The 20,291-nt window shown below is 55.3% G+C and overlaps 1 protein-coding gene across 1 annotated transcript; it reads right to left on the minus strand.

Moving 5' to 3' along the window:
• Positions 1-22: 22 nt before the first annotated feature.
• On the minus strand, positions 23-19,418 carry VSX2 (visual system homeobox 2). Its single transcript, XM_067738816.1, has 5 exons — positions 19,049-19,418; positions 17,664-17,748; positions 13,686-13,809; positions 2,894-3,074; positions 23-2,077 (listed from the first exon to the last, which is right to left on the minus strand). The coding sequence occupies exons 1-5, from the start codon at positions 19,416-19,418 to the stop codon at positions 1,752-1,754; spliced, it is 1,086 nt and encodes a 361-aa protein (XP_067594917.1). The 3' UTR covers positions 23-1,751.
• Positions 19,419-20,291: the final 873 nt, after the last annotated feature.

A 20,291-nucleotide genomic window follows, 5' to 3' on the forward strand; every position in this document is an offset into this window, starting at 1 on the left:
CTCCTGGATCCCTCCTCCGCCGTTTTTACATCAATTTTATTCTTACTTGTATCTTTACAGAAAATGGCACAGAATTCACGGGTTTCGAATACCTAGAAGTTATTACAGTTCCATATTTCAAACACTTCAATATCAAGTTTCTTTCTTCTGATTCTATGTACATTATGTACACACCAGGGACTACAGTCTTAACACTTCAAACCAATGGGAGACAGAGACAGGAAGAACTGGGGGGAAGGTCCATGGACGGAATGAAGAAGAAATCAACTTTTGCTATGGAATTAAAATCCCAGCTCACTGACTCAGGCCTTTCTCTTGCAAGGGATCCCCTGCAAGCGTGGGTGGGATAGTAGAGGAAAATGCCATGGGGGTGAGGGGGACATGTGCCTGGCCTGGGGGTGGAAGGGGCAGCTGCAGAGAGGCCATCAGTATGGACAGGTCCTCCCATCAGCAGACAGGAAGAAGCCCCGTCCCCTATTCCTACCCCATCACTGTCTGACTCTAGAGAACAGGCACCACAGCTCACACCCAGCGGGAAGGTACGTGTGCCTGTAGCTTAGTTTGGGTCTAACACTGGCTCCTCCCTTGCTCTCCTTCTAGCCTTTTCTCATACTCTTCTTGTGATCAACTGTGACGGCTATTTATAGCCCCAGGCCCCCTCCAGGAATGGCCTGGATCAAGTTGAGTCAAGATCTGTGGTTTCCTATGTGTTCATTTTACAGCTCGATTGGGCTGCTCCAAGGCAGGGCACATGCGAACCAGTGATTTGCAAGAATCTTTAGGGGAAGGATGCCTTGCACAGCAAGTCAGGGTCACAGGCAGCATATTGGGGGGTGGAGGGGGTGGTCAGGATGCTCCAGAAACACACACCCAAGGGCCCTGGGTGGAGGATTTGGCTTCCCAAAGGTGCAGTGAGTCACAGCAGCTGTGAGAGGTGCCCCCTGGCTGCAGGGCAGACCCTGGCCTCACTGCAGGTACTGTACACTGCCCCCTGCGGCACTGGCACCTGTGTGGGGAGGAACGGTGGGACCGGCTGGGTGTGGAGGGTGGGTTCCTGAGTCTGACTGTGGAGGGCAGGACTTGAAGGCTGGCCGAGGGGCCCAGGCTGAGACTTTCCAAGTTGAATCTGGAATCTGGGCCCCAGCGCCGGGGGCCGGCAGGGGTTGTGCCTGGGCCTTCAGGACAGCACATCACCCACACTGAGGAAGGAGCAGGCGGGGGAGCAGAGTTTCGCTGGGGGCTGGGGCGCTCAGGACACCGGCACTGGAGTGCAGGTCCTCCATCCGTGTCGCCTCCATCCGTGACTGCCGCAGCAGCGGTCTTTGGGTCTGGGCAGGGCACAGTCCACAGGGGGTGTGGCGCTGGGAAGGAGGGCGCTATTGAGCAAGAGAACAGAGAGCAAGGGGTAGATTCGGACACGGAGAGCCGCCAAAGGATTGAGTTGAAAGCAGCTTGAGGGGGTGGTCTGGGGCGGCAAGAAGGCTTCTGAGGCAGGTCTGTTAGTTGGAGGAGGAGGGTGCTGGCCAGGTCAGGACTAGGTAGGGATGTCTCAGCGTGGCCCAAAGCCTCAGCCAGGACTGAGTTGTGCCTGAAGTCCCCTGGGGGTCACAGAGGGCCTGTGGGGTGGGGGAGGGTGGCAGAGAGCAGGCCTGGGCCCCGCCTCTGAGAACACCTCCCAGCACCACAGGCCCCGAGCAGAGCCGAGCAGAGCCGAGCAGAGTCCTGGGGCTCCGGTGTCTGCGCGCCCTTGCCTACGCCATGTCCTCGAGCTGCGGCGGACTCAGCTTCTCCGCTGGCCTGTCTTCGTCCGGGGCCTCCTCCCGCTCCGGCTCCTCGCCGTTCCGGGCCAGGCTGTCGGGCCCGGACACAGTCCCCAGCACTTTGGTGCTGTGCTCCTGCGCTCTGGCTCGGAGCGCGGCGATGCTGTTCTCCCTCAGTTCCTCCTGGGACATGGCGGCCGGGGCGTCGGGACCCCGCTCCTCCGGCTCTATCTTGTCGAGCTTGGGCAGGGCCTGACGCTCCGCCTCGGGCTTCCTCCCCGACTCGGCTGCCGCCTCCAGCGACTTTTTGTGCATCCCTAAAAAGAATTGTTGGTATTCGGGTTTAGAAAAGCGCCTGGGAAAGCCATCTTGAACTGAAAACGGCAAAGATAGAGAGAGGCCAGAATTAAGGACGAGCAGAAAGCCTTACTTCATACACCGCAGTCACGCGAGTCCCAGGGGTCGGGGTCGGGGCCGGGGATGAGGCTGCGGAGCAGCAGCGGGGCACCGGGCCGGCAGAGGGCTTCTCCCAGCCAAGTCCCTGGGCACCTGGCCCCCGGGAGTCCTGTCTGTCCCTTCCTGAGCACAGCACTTGCTCCCGAGCCCTCCCTTTTGGGATTCCAGATCTCAGAACTCCAAGATAAGCTGGCGCTGCTGTCAGACACAGGTCCAGATGGCAGATGGGGGAGGATGGCAGGTGGAGAGATTTAGGGGGAAGAAGTCCTTTGGGGAAAGCCAGAATGGTGGCCAAAGGGACCTAGAGGTCCCCTCAACCCCCAAGAGGGGCTGTTTCATTCACCACAACCCCAGCTCCAGCCAAGGGAAGAGGAGGATACACACCCTGGGGCAATAGCCATCCCCTGCTCACAGGACAAAAGAACTCACAGGGGGGATCCGTCCAGGATGAGAGTCCTAGGCACCCAGTAGGTGGGTGTGAGGGACAGACACCAAGCCCCGGGCGCAGCCTGCCCTCTGAGCCCCCCAAGGGAGACCGGGAGACCGGCTCTGGAGGGCCTCTCTCCCGCCAGGCTGTTGTGGCCAGGCGTCCCTGCTCCAGGGCTCTGTCCCCTCCTCCAGGGAGCCCGCTCCCCTCACCACGGGGGCAGGGCCCCAGGGAGAGTGCAGGCTCTTACCCAGCAGCCACGGGGCGCAGGAGTCCATGATGCCATCCTTGGCGGACTTGAGGATGGACTCCGGCAGGGGGATGGAGTGGCGCACCATGGCCCCGTAGAGGCCGTACTCCGCCATGACGCTGCTCCGGCCCCAGCACTTCTCTCGCTTCCTCCACTTGGCTCTTCGGTTCTGGAACCAGACCTGTAAGTGCAGACGAACAGATCAGGGGTGTCCTCCACCAGGCAGAGGCCAGGCCCCTACCCCGCTGTGTCTGCCTGGAGTTAAGGGACCCGCCTCTTTGCCAACGGCCCCATTCCCCTGTGACTTCGCTTTCTCCAGCAGGGCATCCTTACTTAAGCTCACCTACCCCGAAGTACCCCTGGGGTTCCTCCAGGCTCAGGGTGTCCAGAATGAGACACAAGTCCTGTGAGAACATGATGGGCAAAATGGTCTTTTTTTTAAAAATCAAAGCAGTTTAAGGTGATGGAGTAGGGACACCTCCTGGACAGGGTCTGGCAGATGGGCAGTTCCCCATGTGGTCCTCAGTTTGCAGCCGAGAAGCCCGACCCTCATAGCTCTCTTGCAAGTGTTCACACCTCCAGCATACAAACAGAATCCCTTTTCTGGCTCGTAGAGGACAAAGTCCTTTCCAGTGCCTTTGGTTCAGGGCTCTGTCTCCACCAGAACTGCAGAGGCCAGAGCAGTCCCAGCAGGCGAGGTCAGTGTGGACTCAGGCAGCACAGGGCTTTTCATCCAGGTGTCAGGAAGCCTGGGAACGGCTGCAAAGCAGGGCAGGGGACACTCCCAAGAGGCCTGAGTCAGCCTCCCTTCTCTGCCCTGTCCTGGCCAAGTCCTGCCCCGCCATGGTGTCCTCCATTCACACACTGTGCACAATTTTGGACCTAACTCCGAATGACATTTGCGGGAGCTGGGCAACCATCCTTCAGTCAGGGAAGGAAGACAAAATGCTTCTGGTGTGAGGAGCATGTGAAGGTAGGGACCTAGGAGAGTGCGGTAGGGGACACTCTAGGGGATGCTTCTCTGGCCCCAAAGCTGACTGGTGCAGGGTCTGAAAGAGCATGGGGTGGGCTGGGGGGTATCTGCAACACTCCAGCCTGGTTTTGGCAGGAGATCCTTGGGTCCCTTTCATGCATGGAGGAGGGGGGAATTTCTTGGTCCCCCCAAGCATTTTTCCTGAGGCTTCCTGCAGCTGACAGGAGCCAGAGCCAGGGACAGCTGCACTGTCCCTCAAGCAGGTGAGAGGCCCGCGGCAGACCGGGGGTCTCTGGAAGGACCCCAGGCCCGCCAGCCCCCTCTGGTCCCCTCACAGCCCCTCCAGGCCCTGACCCCGGCGGCGGCGAGCCACCCAAGCGCCCCGTGATGTGGGGGGATGGGGGAGGGCAGAGGCGGGTTCGGGGAGAATCTATTAGTTTCCTGGGCGATTTCCATTCCCTCACCTCGGCCAGGTCCCCGCCCTTCCCTCCGGGCCCCCTCCCCCGCCCCCGGCGGCGGAGATTTCAGCTTTTGATGAAAAATTGCTCCAGCTCTATTCAGGAGGCGGCAAAAGAAGAGTCACCCCCAGGGGCAGCCCTGGGCTGATTGAAAAATAAGTTAATTTCTGTTTGAATCGATGGGCCTCAAGCACTGAAATATCACGGGAAATTAAAGCGGCTGCTCTCTCGGGAGCCGCCGCATTGACCCGCACTAATTAATGCTGGGGAGGCAGAGCGAGCCGCGCCGCAAGCCGCCCCCCCTCCCCGGGGGACCCCAAACGCTTCTCATTTAACTAATTAGACAGGAAAAATTGGGTGTTAATTTGTTTAGGATTTTTTCCCCTCTTCCCCCACGGCAGCTCCCTCCCCGGCCCGCTCCCCACGCGGGGGCGCGGGAAATGAATGCGGGGCTTGCCGGCAGATGGCTGCCCCGGTCACTCTGCAATCTTCTCCGACTTGATTGCTTGATTAGGTCGTTAGCACATTAAAAAAAAAAAATTGCTTGCCGTCTGGCGCTGGCGTGATGAGTGGGACGCGCGGCAGCGCCTGGGTAATTTATCTTTTTATACGGCAAAGAATTTGATTTCAATCTGCAGATATATGGGGAGCCTTTGACACCTGTTTAACATCGCGCCGCTGACAGCTTAACCCTTTGCTGCCTCGGCCGCGGGGAGGCCTCGGCGGGGGCTCGGAGTCCGCGCGCCCCTGCGGTTCCCACCGCCGCCGCTAGGTGGCGGAGTGAGCTCCCTGGCAGCTCCCGACAGCTCCGAGTCTGCAGCGGAGCGCGGCCGGCCACATCCAGCAGGGAGCGCCCCGGCCGCACCCACAAGGCGCCCAGAGCCCCGCGGTCACAGACTTCTGCGGGGCTGCTTCCAGACCGCACGGTCCTCGCACACCTTTAAGTTGACCCAAATGTGTGTAACCTGTTTTGGCATTTCTTCATTTGTAAATAACTAGGAAACTCTAAAAATGGGAGAGATGCGGCCGCAGACACCCCGGGACTCTCAATCCTCACACTGACCCGCGCCCGCGCTGTTAGAAAACGATCTTTCGTCCCTCCCTGGGCGGCGCCGCCTCCGGTGAGCCGCACCGTTGCCACCACCGGGTTTAGCACCTGCCGTCCCTGCTGGAAAGCTGCGGAGCTAATGCAAGGCCTCCCTCTGGTCTAGACCCAGACCGCACTCAGCGAACCTGGCCAAGGAACGGGTTTATGTAATGTGAAGGCTACTAGATGGCTGCGCTCCGTGCACTAAAGAGCGGAAATAGGTGCACCATGCGAGTTCGGGCTAACTCGGCCATCGGCCTGGCCTGGCTCTGCGGTGTGTTTAGATCTCTCCCCTGCGGCCCTGTCTGTCCCGCAGGCCCTCTGCCCTACCCAAAGCCTGAAGTTTGTCTGAGACCTCTGTCCTGCTCTATCTTCCTTCCCGTTAGCACTTGGTCGTCCTCTACAAGTACTCGTCTCAAGCTTTTTTGCACCTAGGAAAAATCTATAAAAGGACTAAGCCACAGAAAGGTGTAAGTGACTTCTGGTTTCAACCACCTCACAGAGAAGACAGCAAAGAATGAACCCCTTGGCGATGGAATTCTAAGGTGGAATTCCAAGTCTGACCACAGAGGGTTGGGAAGGCTATCTTTATGAATCTAAGTAAGCCATCTGCCTCCTGGGCAGGAGATGACCTTCCTGCTTGAATACGGTGCATTACAAAACAACAGGACCACAAGCCCTTAACTGGAACCCATTGGGACCAGACTCCAGAATGTTTTGGATTTTAGAAAAAATATGTGATGCATATATTACATGTTATGTAACATCCTGCAGCAGCAGCAGTGGTACCCCATAGTCAAACCAGCTTTGATTTCTGCAGCAAAACATACACATATTCATAAGGGACAAATAAAGAGCATGAGGTCAGATCTGGTTTTTGCCAAGAATGAGTTCTGTTGACAAACTGATGAAAGAAGTGTCTGTTTTCAGTACGGTTTAGAGTCAGGTATTCTGGGGACTTCCCTGGTGGTCCAGTGGTTAAGACTCCAAGCTCCCAATGCAGAGGGCGAGGGTTCGAGCCCTGAGGGGAACTAAGATCCCACATACTGCATGGCACAGCAAAAAAATAAATAAATAAAAATAAATAGCATCAGGTATTCTGGAGAACGGATTGTGGAGTAAACAAAAGCAGAGTTTCTCGCTACCACTCCCACTCCCTCCACCCCCCCAAGTGTGGGTGCCTGGAAAGGTGCATTGCCCTGGCTTCCCCAGGATTCCATGAGCTTGAGGGGGGGCAGGGCTCTCAGATGGAAACAGCATCTTTCTTGGAACACTGAAGAAGAGGGTGCAGACTTGGGATTCAGATCATCTCCGGGGCCTGTAAACAGAACCATTTTCCTCAGTCTCCTAATTTGGACAAATGAATAACTGGTCTGCAGATCAGACTTTGCCCACAGATGCTCCAAGGGGAGTTGGTGCCAGCTGGTCGCTCAAACCAGGAGTCATCCAGACCCTTGGTTATGGGCTCCTGGAATGTCTGGCTCTTTGAAGACCAGATGCTGCTCCAGTTTATGGAGGAAACCTGGACAGCCAAAACAATTTCTTTGTAGGACAGCTGGCAGGGAAGCTGTGGCATTGGTGCCTTGGAGGCAAGAGGACAAGGAATTAGAATTAACCCTAACCACTCTTCATGTTTGCCTTTCTCTTCCCTTCCTGGAAGCAACCAGCATGTGTGCAGAACTTAAACATTTGCAAGAAGCACTGAAAGCAGCCAGTCCTGAACTGGAATTCCCAACTGTGGCAAAAATTTCTGTGTGATCCTGGGCAAGTTATTTGCTCTCTCTCAGTCTCTGTCCCTTCAAGCATAAAAGAAGTATATCAAAAAAAAAAAAAAAAGAATACCTACTTTTTCAGGGATTAATGAAAGTGCCTAAAATCAGTGTTTGTCACACAGAAGGTGCTCAATAAAAGCTACTTATTATTATTTCAGTGGAGGCACAGAAAGTCAGTGGGAGTCTGTGCAGGGGTCAGGTTAATCAGGGGCATTACCTGCCCTCCTGGCCCTCTCCACGTGCTCTGCAGCAAGGCTGGACTGACAAATAATAATAATAACAACAGTAACAACTCCAGGAGGTGTGATGGGGGTACAGAGCTAACCTTCAGGCTGTAAGATTTTAATGCAGATAGCCTCGAGTTTCCCCTCTAGGGGCCAAACAGATGCCCCTGCAACTCTCCCGCGTTTCTAATGTTTCCCAGACCCTTGAGGCTCAAATGCAAGAGACCACCCATGCAGCTGGCTATGCTCAGGAGCTAGAAGACCTAGGTTGGAGACCCCTGCTCTATCTCCAACTGCCTTTGTGACTTTGGGTGCATTTCTTAACCTTTCTGAGCTTCCGATTCTTCCTCTGCCCTATGGTACCACTTCCTTGCAGGTTTGTTGTTAAAAATTCAACAGAATAGTGCATGGGAAATGCCTGGCATGTTGTAAGAACGGAAAAACGTTGGCTTGATGCTGGGCGAATTCTGGGGACAAATGTGCTACGAGATAAGGATTTGCTTTCAAGCAAATATGCTCAGTGACACTTTTCCCATAAAGCCGGGTCCTCCCATCTCCCACCTTTGACATGTCTTTTCAGCATTTAGGCCCCCTTTCCTGCGTGGTCTCTTGGTTCTGGCAAGCCCACAATACTCCTCCAATCTCTCTACTTTCCTGACTGCGTACTTTCTGGAAGACACTGCTCCACTCTCAAGGAAGTCGGGTCCGCAACTCTTCAGGAGAGCCTGCGTCCAGGCCCCAGCAAGGACCAGAGCCCTGCCTTCCACTTCAGGGCCTCCAAGTGCCTGAGAAGCGGCCTACAAGGGACATCAAGGGTCACCAACTTGGTAGTCCCAGGGAAAGGAGAGGGGGAAGATCTTCTAGCTCGGGAAAGAGCCTGGGTTTCCTGGTGCGCTTCCCCTCACAGGTGGTGCCCAGTAGCACTCAGAGAGCCCAGGTAGGAGGCCTCTGGCTGTCGACACCTGGCAGAGAGGGTCCCAAGAGCTTGTGCCTCCAAGGATGGACTGGACCCAGGAAAGGGCTTCTCGCCAAATGGATGCTCTTCGGCCACAGGGCACCCATCGAGCCGGCAGGCAACACTGTCAGCTGTCTCTCTCCCTTTGTGGGTAACCAGGGCTTCTCTTGCATTCACGAGTTCCCAGCCTTGTATCCCCACAGGACTATGTGCCCAGGCCTCCTTCCCTCTGCAGTCCCTCCAGGATAGCCCCACTAAAGGAGACATCCTGCATGATAGATGCTCTGCACCTCTGGCCCCTTGGCTACCCCAGGCCCTGCCCTCCAGTCTTGCCCCAGGCTATCGGGCCCGGCTTTTTTGGCCATGTGGCACTTGCCATTATAGTCACTTAGATTCTCTTCTCTCCTCTGACTGGAAGCTGATTAATATGGGCTCATTGCTGGCGTGATTTAACGACCTCACACTCCACATCCACTCAGCACTTCTGACAGCATATTGCAGCACACCCTTTCCAGTCCCAGTTTCAGGCCCAGAAAAGCCTGGCCTTGCTGTAGCCTCTGATGTCCACTAGGGGGCAGCTCTGCCCATGTTTCCTGGCAGCCTCATGCAGCATCCTTCCCTGAACCTCTGGACAGGTCATCCCACCAGGTTACCCAGTACTCCACTTTCTTCCACTCATATTAACCCACTTGAAACACTGAAACTCTTTTCCTGAGCCTCTGACCCAGCTTTTTTTTTTTTTTTTTTTTTGCGGTACGCAGGCCTCTCACTGTTGTGGCCTCTCCCGTTGCGGAGCACAGGCTCCGGACGCGCAGGCTCAGCAGCCATGGCTCACGGGCCCAGCCGCTCCGCGGCATGTGGGATCTTCCCGGACCGGGGCACGAACCCCTGTCCCCTGCATCAGCAGGCAGACTCTCAACCACTGCGCCACCAGGGAAGCCCTTGACCCAGCATTTTTACACTGGCTACACACAATCACCTGGAGAGCTTTAAAAACGTACAGGCTCCACATCAAACCAAACCTAGCGTTGCTAGGTGTGGGGGGCTGGCACGGGTAATTTTAAAAAGCTGCCCTGTGATCTCATAAACGTCCCGGGCTGAGACACACGGAAACCCTTTCCCATCCAGGCAGCTATCTTCTTACTTCTGGAATATAATCCCCTAAAACTTTGTTCCCTACCCTTGGGAGGGGACCACTTTAAAAGAGGCAGAATGGAACAGTGCTAGTCAGAGAATCCAAATATCATCCTTCCAAACACACCAGGCTGCTAAGAGTGGAGGTGAGATGTCTCTCTCCACTTTGTGCCTCCATATCTCTGCAACGGAGGCATTTTAAATAAATACAACTCTTGTCAGAAAAAAATACAGTAAACATAAGTGAATAGCTTAATATTCTCCTGTCTTACAACTCTGAGAATGAGTGACCACACAGAGGAAATAAAGTCAATCTGGAAATCCATTTCCTCTTCCCCAGGGCTGACATCGGCAGGGGCTTCCAGAATGCCATATCCTAGCATTTCTCAGAGACACAGAAAGGACTTCATGTCTGAGTCTGATATGAAGACTGGAAATCTCTTCTTCCCCCAGCAATGCACCTTATCCCTTCACACTCCAACCCAGAGAGATATAGAGGGAGGAAGTGCTTGCCCTCAAAGCACAAAGGCAGAGGGAATCGCCACTACTGAGGGGGCTGGTCCTTCATCACTGCAATTTGCATTAATTATTCCAGTTTCTGTAGATGGGTGCTCCAGTTTCCCTCATTTGCTCTCCTGAGATAGTACTTGAGTACCGGGTTTGAATCCCAGTCCACCACTTACTTCACCTCTCAGCCCTTCAGTTTCCTCATCCAGAAAATGGGGATAAGAATAGCATCTAACTCATCTAGCTTTTGTGAGGATGTAATGAAAAAGGGCATGGAAAGCACTTAATATCTGGGACAATGCTATGCACTAATAATGCCAATAACAATACTTTTGTTAAATTATTTTAGATACTTTTTGTTATTATTCGTTCACAAATGAGTAATCTGAGGCTCAGAGTTTGATTTGCTGGCAGTGAAACAAAGATTAGAAGTAGGTGTGTCTGACTTTTCACATCTACACTGTGTTCTCGTTAGACATTGGACAGTAGGTCTCAGACACATCCAGGGGCTTACTTGGGTTGGCCCAGCAGAAGTGTGTGTCCCAGCTGTCCACCTGGGGCTGTCCCACTCCTCCATGGCAGCCCAGGGGCCCAGTGAGAGAGGTGATCCTGAGGAGGCTGCTCTCTGGGAGGGATTCCCCCTTTCCTTTACAGATGGCTTGGCCTCTGCCATGCCTGGTGGGTGTCAGAGCCAGGACTAAGATCTGGGTCCCTGACTGGATATCCAGTCCAATAACCTTTCCATTCCACCTGAGAATGTCTAACTTCAGACTTGGAGCCTCTAATAACTGCCCTTCCCCTTAAGCCTCAACACATAGACAAAGGCCTGAAAGCTGGGGGAGGGGAGGGGACTGGCTCTGAGTGGTAGGGTCCATCCTTAGACGCACTGGTTCCACTAAATCAACATGCTGAGAGGAAATGAGGAGGAAGGGTGGCAGTGTAGTGAAGTAAGTGTTCTGGAGTCTAAAGGGACTCAGGTCTGAACTCTGGGCCTCAGGTTCCCCACCTGTAAAGTGGGAATAGTAATAGTACCTAGTCCATCGGGCGTTCTGAGGATCCTTTGGGAATAGAATACAGAAACTAACACAACATTGTGAAGCAATTATACTCCAATAAAAATTTTTTTTTAAAAAAAGAATATACATAAACTATCTCTGGAAGGAACCAAAGGAAACTGGTAACCCCTGGAGGGACTGCCGGTGGACAGTGGCAAGGGTGACTCACGTTTCACCCTTTTGAACTCATGTACCTGAATTCGCTCATTCAAAGAATAATTTTGTTATGAGTGAGTTTTGGGGGTTTTTAGAACAGTATCTGGTACTCAATAAATATTGGGGGGGTTTTAATAAAGAAGATTTGATACAGGCCTCCCACCTGACATCAAATCATCTCTGTTCCTCCAGCTTCAAGTCAAAGCAAAGGCTTCAAACCCAAGAGGCAGGTGGTGAATGAGTGGGCTTTAGGTGCAGCCTAAAGAGACCTTAGGTGGGTCCCTGTGTCCCCCCACTTACTAGTTGTCTGGCCTCACTTTCCTCAGTTATAAAAGGAGGCTAATGTTCTCTCCCCCACAGGCTGTCGCCAGGATTTAATGAGATCAGAGCTCAAACCAAGTGAGCTGGGCCCATGCCGGACCCACTGGAACACGCCACACACATGGCTCATGACACCTGCAGCTGCCACTGTCATCCCCATTTTACAGATGAGCAATGGGAAGCTCGGGCTGGTGAGGTAACTTGTCCACAGTCACTCAGCTGGTAACTGGTGAGGCCACGACAGTCTGGCTCCAGAGTTGGTGTCCCTAACCACTGCACCACCCTGCCTCTCCTGTGCATGTCCCATAGTTAGAGCACTGGGCACATGAGAACTGCTCTGTGGGATAGAGCTGTGACTGCCACCGATAGATGTTAAGACCTTTCCCAGGCCACTTGGTAAAACGCTTGGGGGCACGGCTATTTGACAACTCACAAACACCTTCTGGGGGCATCATTTAGCCAAAGAACCAGGCGGTGCTGCAAGAGCTGGAGAAATCCTTGCCTTGGTTCTCCCATAACCGCAAATTCCACAGCCAGTCCTCACAATCCAGGGAATCAATGTACTCCACACTCTTGGCTCATCCATGCTGGTTCTGGTGGCTTCAGACACCACCCTGTAGACAACGCCCCAGGCGATTTTAAAAAGCCTAGAGTCTGCGGGCTGGGCATCTGCAGCAATGCAGTGACAGCCAAGGGCAAGGGCGAGCTTCCCCAGATCTTTCAGACACTCCCACCCACCACCACCACCACAGCCAAAGGGATTTCAGGACGAGCCACCGCAAGGCACAGGCTGTTCTTTCCTACTGGTCAGTAGCGCAAATGTGGGACCAACCAACGGGGAAATCGGGGAGTCTCACCCCACCCCCGCTGCTCGTCATGACCACACACACACACACACACACACACGCACACGCACATACAAGATCCAGAAGCAACACCCAGCCTGTTCCCACTGGAACTCAGCTGGGGGGTATGATGGATCCAGGCCACCATGGATAATACGCCAAACAGATAATCTGCTTATGAATAATTGAGCTTATTGTTAGTGTCACTGTCTAAAGCCATTGGCTGAAATTCCCCATAGACTTCCAGTGGAGAGGCAGGCTCTTCTGGAAAAGGAGCTCACGCCTCATTTCCCATTCTCTGGTTCTCCAGTGAGGGAGCGCAAGGAACCTACACACCTTATTCGGTTCCTCTGGACTTGTCCCCTACCCGCCCCAACTCACATCACACGTGGAGACACAAAGGAGGAGGAGATTCAGAGCAGACGGGGTTTCAGGAAGTCGGGACCCTTTCTGCCCTTTTCCAGCCTGGGCCGTCAACTACTCCGGGCCACTCAGGTGTCCCGATAGGAGCAACTTTGATTAAAGGTCTTGATCCAACTAAGGCAACCCCAAAGCTTCTGGAAGTGTTCCTCCAACCGCATCACTTCTTCCTGCTCTTAGAGGCCCTGTCTGGAGAATCATCAGATTTCATCTCCTCCCGAAGAAATGATTAAGCAGCCCACTCCTGCCCAGCTAGGGGCGTCCTGGACTTGGGAGGATCCTGACACTGATGAAAGGAGGCTGGGCACCCAGCAGAGCTGAGGACAGCCCAGTCCAGGTCAGGGCTGGTTCCGCCACAAAACTCTCCAGTGACGGGGAGGGGCTTAATGAGCACATCATGGGCCAGATCTGGGAGAAGTCAAGGAGCAGCAGCCCTGGGCAGGGCCAGCTGTTGGGTTGTGAGGAGGCAGGAGGCTCAGGTAGATGGAGGTGGTGGGGAGTAGATAGGAAAGGAGGGGGCAACCTCTTCCTCAAGGGAAAGCAGTGGAAGGAAGGGAGACAGATGCTCCCCCACCCCCAGGCACCCAGAGAGGCCTGGGGCCACCTCCAGGCACATGGTTTGTCTCACATACTCCTCAGGAAGCCCACAGTGCAGCAGCAGGCCTCGCCTCCTCCGCTAAGTCTCTTGTTCCCGCAGCAGTGCCCATCTCACATGGTAGGTATTCAGCAAACACCTGCCTGCTTAAATGAACTGCTGTGCATGAGGACGTGATTACAGGCAAGCACACACTCTGCTGCGGGGTGGGAGATGGGTGTCTGGGAGCCTGGGGCAGTCGATGTCCCTGAGGGTAAGGAAAGCGTGAGAGAGGAACTCAGAGCTGTTACCTGTATCCTGTCTTCCGGGAGCTCCGTTTTCATGGCCAACATCTCCCGGGCATAGACGTCTGGGTAGTGGGCCTCATTGAATGCCTTCTCCAGCTCCTCTAGCTGGTAGGAGGTAAAGATTGTCCTGAGGGGAGCAAAAAAAGTCAGTCAGGACCCCCAAAATGGAAAAAGCTGTCCCAGAGAGGACAGAATGGCCCTCCCCCATGGCTCCTGGACAGACCCCAAACCCAAGCTTGGCCAGCACAATCAGATGCAACCTCGCTCCCTGCCCCGCCCCCCCATCCTCTAAACTCTTCTTCATTCAAGTCTGAGGGCCCACACTACCCTTCTGGTGGTGGGGAGTATTATTTCAGCCCTCAGTGACATTTTATACTGGGAATCTTCCTGGAAGTGCTTGGGGGGAAAGGGTGTTAAGACACAAATTTTAGAAAACTACAGAAAGCCCCTCTTCTCCCAGGCACAGCGTGGAGGGCTCACCAGGTGAGTAAGTGCCTCAGCCTCCTCGGGCCCAGCTTCCTGGGCTCCTCCCACAGACAGGAGGGTCGATCTTTTAAATCGTACTCAGAGTTCAGAGATTCACCAGAAGGTCAAACGCAGCAGCCGCCCCAGCCCCAGCGTCTGTACAGCAGAGAACTAACTGATTCTAGCAGCCCCTCACCCTACCTCAGCACGCCCGGCTCTCCTCACCTGCCCAGACCTAAAGGCTCCTTAGAGCCGCCCCACGCAGTCTTGGGGGCAGGGAGAAGGGAAAGGGGGTGCTCTGTCCCTTCTTGGACTCAGAAGTGAAGGGTCACCTCCCCGCCATCCCACACACAGGCTCAGCCACTCACCCAGCGGGAGCCCCATTCAGGGGAGTTTCATTCAGGTCATCCCGAGAGTGCCTTCCCACACACTCCCCCAGCGCCCACAGAGCGGTTCACATTGACCTATTTTGAGTCATAAACTGCTTTAAGAATCCAGTAAAAGCCACATCCTCTCACCCTAGCAAATGGATATGCTCCAGTACATACAATGTTTTACCTCCAATATTAGGGGGTTCATAGCCCCCTTTCTTGAATAAATACACTACACACCCACTTACAGACACAAATTCTTTTTTCAGACCTGAATTTCACCAGGTTCTAGGTGACCTTTATCCTGCACCCTCATCAACAAGCTGGGGAGCAGTATAGTCCAGATTTGTTCGTAGACTCCACTTGAACAATGGTACCTTCCCTGCTTGAGCCTCCGGGATTTGGACCCTGGAAACAGCATGGGAGGGGTGTGTGTGGTTTAAAATCCCTCGCTGCTGCCCTCGCCTCTCCCAACACAAGGAAAAAGTACAAATGTCAGCCCCGTATACTCCTCGTGCTGGTGTTGGCTTTAACGTCTTGGAGGATGACGCTGGGGGGGTGGAGGGGGATGTGTGAGAAAGAAAGATTCTGCTCTTTATAGAAAATGACTGGTTTGATTCTAAAGTGTTTCTCCTATCCTCTTGGGAAGAAAAGAATGTTTATGTATACAGAAAGTTAATTCTTCAGAATTTTGAAGATCTGCTGCTTTCTATTCCTCTCCTGCCACTTACCGAAGGGTCCCTGAACAGTCAAAATAAACAATCAAAACATGCAAGTCTTTTTCAAAACTAGGAAAACTGAGGCACACAGCTATTGGGGCGTGGCCAAAGCCAAAGAGGAAAGGGGATGGCAGGTCATTCAGAACCTTTCAAGTGCCAGCCTCGGCTCTCATTAAAAACAAACAAAAAACCCAAAACAAAAAAACCAAACAAAACAAAAAAGAAAGGAGTTAAGAAAGAAACAAAATGAAACAATGCCTCAAATCCCCCAAACTTCCCCTCGTTCCTGCCTCAGAGCTAATCCACGTGTCTATGCTGATGTGCCCTCCAGGGAGTCTCCCTGCGCCCCGTACAACGTGACCCAAACCCTGCTCCTGGCTTTACGCAGAACCCCAGACCCTTCAGTTTCCCATTTTAACCAGTCTATCAGAGCTGAGCCCTCCAGGAAAAGGGAAGAGCAAAACCTGAGAGACTCCAAAGGCTGCTGCTCCATTCCCACTCCCCTCTCTAACCCCTGCTAAGCCTCTTGTGTTTCTGGGTGATCAAGAGATGCTTGCCTCTCATCACCATATTCCAGGGTCTCTTACCTGAACTCCCCAAATGAGAGAGGCTCAGGAAAACACATTTTTTACTAATTAAAAATTGCAGCAGCCATTCTCCTCTCTCCAATAATCTGTTCCCTTCGTGTACCAGAAATAGCCCGAAACCTAGGGCTGTTGTCCTGTCTCCCTGGGAACCCTCCAAAGCACCCCAATTTTCCCTGGTGGAGGGGGTATCAGGTGAGGATAGAGGGTTAGAAAACTTAAGCATGGACTTTCGGCCGTGGGTCAGTCAGCTCCAAGTGCTGCACAAGGAGATGCCCCCATGCAGAAGCACTGCTCCTGGGGGTGCTTTGTCCGGGGCTCTCCTGGCTGTGGGAATCCCTCCCCCACCTCTATTCGGTCAGCAGCACAGAAGCCGGTCAGCCGGACTCCAACCTGCCCTCCGGGTCCCTGTCCCTGCTGGAGGTCCCTGTCCAGGCTCCAGAGGCTGACAGGATTACCCCCACCCTGCCACCAGCATGATATGAATGCATCGGAGGTGTTTTAATGAATATTTGCTGGACGGATGAATGTAAAAAATGACCTAGGATCAGGACTAAAAAAACAACGTTTCCATTTACAATAAAACAAGACAAAACAAAACAAAAACAAACAGCCGCCTGAAGGGAACAAACCGAGGTCACCAAGAAACCAAGTCAAAGTTCACCCCCATTCAAGCCAGAACCTGTTGGGGCCTGAGAGGTGAGGAAGAACCGTTTTAAAACGTGGGGGTCATTTCCGGGTGTGAAGGAAGAGAGGAACGCAGAAAAGCACCCAGAGAAAGTGTGCAAAGAGGCTGAGAACAAATTGGGGAGAAGAGGATGAGGTGGAGAGCACCCCAGGGGGAAACGTCCACCCAGCGATCCGGAACCCTGCGGGCGCTCCATCCGCACTGGGGCGGAGAGAGATCTGGGAAAACAAAGCTAGGGTAAGCGCAGGGGCAAACAGCACCCGCAGGAAGTCAGGTCGATTTTTGGTTCTCAGTCCTTTATTTGTTGAAAACCTCCTCATACATTTGCACAAGGAATTGGTAGCGGCTGCGGAAGGGAATGCGGGTCTGGTGTGGGGAATTACTTTTCAGGATATACCTTTCGGCACCTACTGTATTTTAACTTTGTGCAAGTAATGTCTATTTTTAAAATATTTAAAGAAAATCAAAAACAAAAAAACCCTCGCTCTTTAGTCTGTATCCTCCAAGGCAGCCCACTCCACTCCAGCGAGGGCTTGCGGAGTCCTTCAGTGCACACACTCCTCCCTCCGCATTTTACAGACAAGGAAACTGAGGCTTACGGATCACAGAGGAGCAGAAGCCAAAGGAAAATTTGCCATCCATGCGGGTATCACGCTCGAGATTTTGCGAACGGTGGGCGCAGAAAGATAGGGGGTTGGCGGCGCTGACAGGGACGGCGGGAGAGGAATAGGGGCCGGGGCAGAGGGCAGAGGAACCGGCTCTGGCGGGAGGGGAGAGCCGATCTGCCCGCCCGGAGGTGTGCGTGGCTCTCCGAATGTGCCGATGCAGGGCTGGCACCTGGGGGCCGTCAGCTCCTGTCTGGCTCGGGTTTAGCCCTAGTTGGGGGCTTTCCTTTCTCCTGGAGAAGCAGGAGAAAGCCTGAAACGGTGCCGCTTCCCCGGCGGACGGTCAAAGTCCTCACCCGGCACGGCCGGACGCCAGGGCCCTGGACGGATGTCCCCAAACAATGTCTGGTCTCCCCGTCCTGGCACAGCAGCGGACCTCAGATCTAGAGCCGGTGAAATTAGGGTCCGAGCGACCCTACCCCCGATCAGGGAACGACGGCAGGGTATAGGTGAGCAGGAAGGTGACAGAAAACGCTGCAGGGGCCTTACCTGTGTCGCCGCTTCTTCCGTTTCTTGGTCTGATTTAAAGCCGATTTGGACATTTTTCGGTCGCTGGAGGAAACATCTTCAGAATCTGAAAAGCGGGCGGAGGCACGTGCGGCAGAATGGGGGACGCGCTCCGCAGCACCCGGGCGCGTCAGGCTCCCGAAACCCGCGGGGGCCCCACCCCCGGCGGCCTCCGGGAGCAGCCGGGCCTGCTCCGTCTCCCCCGAGAGCCCTCCGTGAGGTCTACGCCATCCCTAAGCCGCGGCTGTTTCTACCCACGCCGGCGCCGCAATCCCGAGGTCGTGAACACATTCCGTTCTGTTTCGTTCTGAGAAGCAAAGGCCCAGACACGCCTGGGCAGGGACAGCAGGGGGGCGCGACAGCCTCCGCGGGTCGCAGGGCCCCCCGGCGGTGCCCCGGGTTCGGCGCCCTGCCCTGCGCTAGCAGCCGTGGCGGCGGGGTTCGGAAGGTGGCCCGCAGGAGCGGAGCCTGGGCGCGGAGAGCTGGACTCCGGGAAGGGCTGGGGGCTCCCGGGCACAACCCCCTTTCCAGTGCCCGCACCATGCGCCCCCCCTCAGGACTGGAGAGACTGCGACGCACCACTTTTCGTTGCCCCTCCAAATAAAAATTAATTAACTAAACGAGAGCGAAAAATCGGGGAAATCGCAGAGCGCGAACCAGAGCCGGAGGGCCGAGCTGGCGGAGACGTGAGGCCGGGAAAACTGCCCGCGGAGGGCGCGGCAGGGTCGTCCAGGGGTCCCGAGCCCGCGAGGCGCCGGGATCCGAGATATTGTGCCGCTTAGGTGGCATCTCGGATTGCGACCCCTTGGCCGCCGCCGTGGCCGGGTTGTCTAAGCTCGTGAGGAGAAAATTAAAACCCAGCTGACCAATGCGGGAGGCTTGGAACGGAGGAAAGGAGGAAGGAAAAGACAACTTTGGACACCAGGGCTGGGGCCCGAAGCTGGCACCCGCTTCCCGGGCCGCCAAAGCCCGGAACGGAATCGGGCTCTAGGAGCGCGGGTCCTCCGAGAGGCCGGGGCCGAAGTGGAGCAATGGAAGGAGACCCCCGACTGCCCCACGCGCTCCGACACCCTAAGCCTTGTTTCCAGTGGGGCCCCAATCAGGCGCCGCGGCAGAGCCGGGCCCGACGCGGGGACCGCAGCACAGCTCGGCCGCCGGAAACGCGGAGGCCAAAACCGGGCCGCAGCCGGGAGCATCCTCCGAGCCCCCGCCCCGGGCGCGCCGGCTCCAGGCCCGCTCTGCGATCTCTCGGCCTGGCACGAACTTGTGCACCCGGAGGAGGCCTTGCGGTGCAAGCGAGAGTCGACGGCGTGGGGTTCCCGGCTGTCACCCCAGTCAGGCAGCCACACAGCCTCGCCCTCACCTACCCGAGCTGGCCGTCTGGCTGGTGTCCAGCGGCCCCGACGCTCTGCCCAGCGGCTGCAAGTGGACGCTCTGCGGGTCGGACAGTACTTCCAGGAAGGTGGGCTGTGCATAGAAACCGGGGAGCCCCCCGGGCCCCAGTAGCCCCATACCGCCCACTCCTGCGGGACTGAGCACGGAGCGCGCAGCCAGCAAGTGCCCGGGGGCCAGACCGTCGAGGGGAGCCCGCGGGTGGGAGCTGGGGGGCTCCTTGTTCAAGCCCAGGATCTCCTGGATGCCAAACCCAGTGCACCTGCCCGGGGCGCCCCCCGAGGTACTCTTGGCCACTGTCTCGGCTTTGGGCTTGCTCAGCGCTTCCCCGGCTTTCCCCGTCATCTCTCGGCTCTTTGAAGGGGCTGAGGCCGCAGGTCTTTTGCTCCCCCCACCCCCCCGCCGGGCTCCCCGCTTCACGAAGTTGGTCCCAGGTGCCCCCTCCGATGTCTAATGCTCTGGAGCCCCAAGGAGATTCCCTTTTTATCCAACCAGGCGGCAGCCCAAGTGGGGTCAGAGCTGAGCAGCCAATCACCGGGGCCAGGAGCGATTAGGAATTCCAAAAAGCTGGCAGCTCCCGCCGCGGGCAGCACTGAGGGGCCAGGGCGCTGGGGGCCAGGCACCGGGTGGGCTCTGCAGGACGCCCATGGGCAGGGCCCCCAGAGGCTGAGACGAGACAACAAGGTTCAGGGCCGTTCCAGGAGGCTGAGCGGCTAGGGATTCTGGGCAGAGCTGGCTTGGACAGTCCCTGGGGTGGGGTGGAAGGATGGACTGAGGGCAGGTGCTAGAAACTGGGAGTCCTGCTGCCTCCCTCCCATCCTCCCTCCCTCCCTCCCTCAATCCTATACAGGTTTGGCGGGGTCAAAGAAACCCAAATATGGGACCACTCCGAAAAAGGCAGAATGAGGAAGGGGCAAGTGTCCTGGGCAGGGTGTGTGGTGGCAACGGGGAGAAAGAAGGGGGTTTGAAGAGGGAGATGGGGTGGGAGAGCTCAAAGCTTGTCTCCCCAGCACAGGATGCAATGCCTAGTTCAGAAGAGCTACTCAATAAATATCGCCCAATGAATGAATGAATGAATAAAGGGGTCAGGAGTAGGGGTTCCTGGAGGGAAAGAAGAGTGGTGGTGACTTCTTTTGGAGAACACCGGTGGACACCTGAACATCTTCCTAGAATAAACATGAAGGGTCGCCAACTTCCATGGAAAGATTTCATTACTCT

The sequence above is a fragment of the Pseudorca crassidens genome, chromosome 1, assembly GCF_039906515.1.
Source record: "Pseudorca crassidens isolate mPseCra1 chromosome 1, mPseCra1.hap1, whole genome shotgun sequence".
Classification (NCBI taxonomy): Eukaryota; Metazoa; Chordata; class Mammalia; order Artiodactyla; family Delphinidae; genus Pseudorca; species Pseudorca crassidens.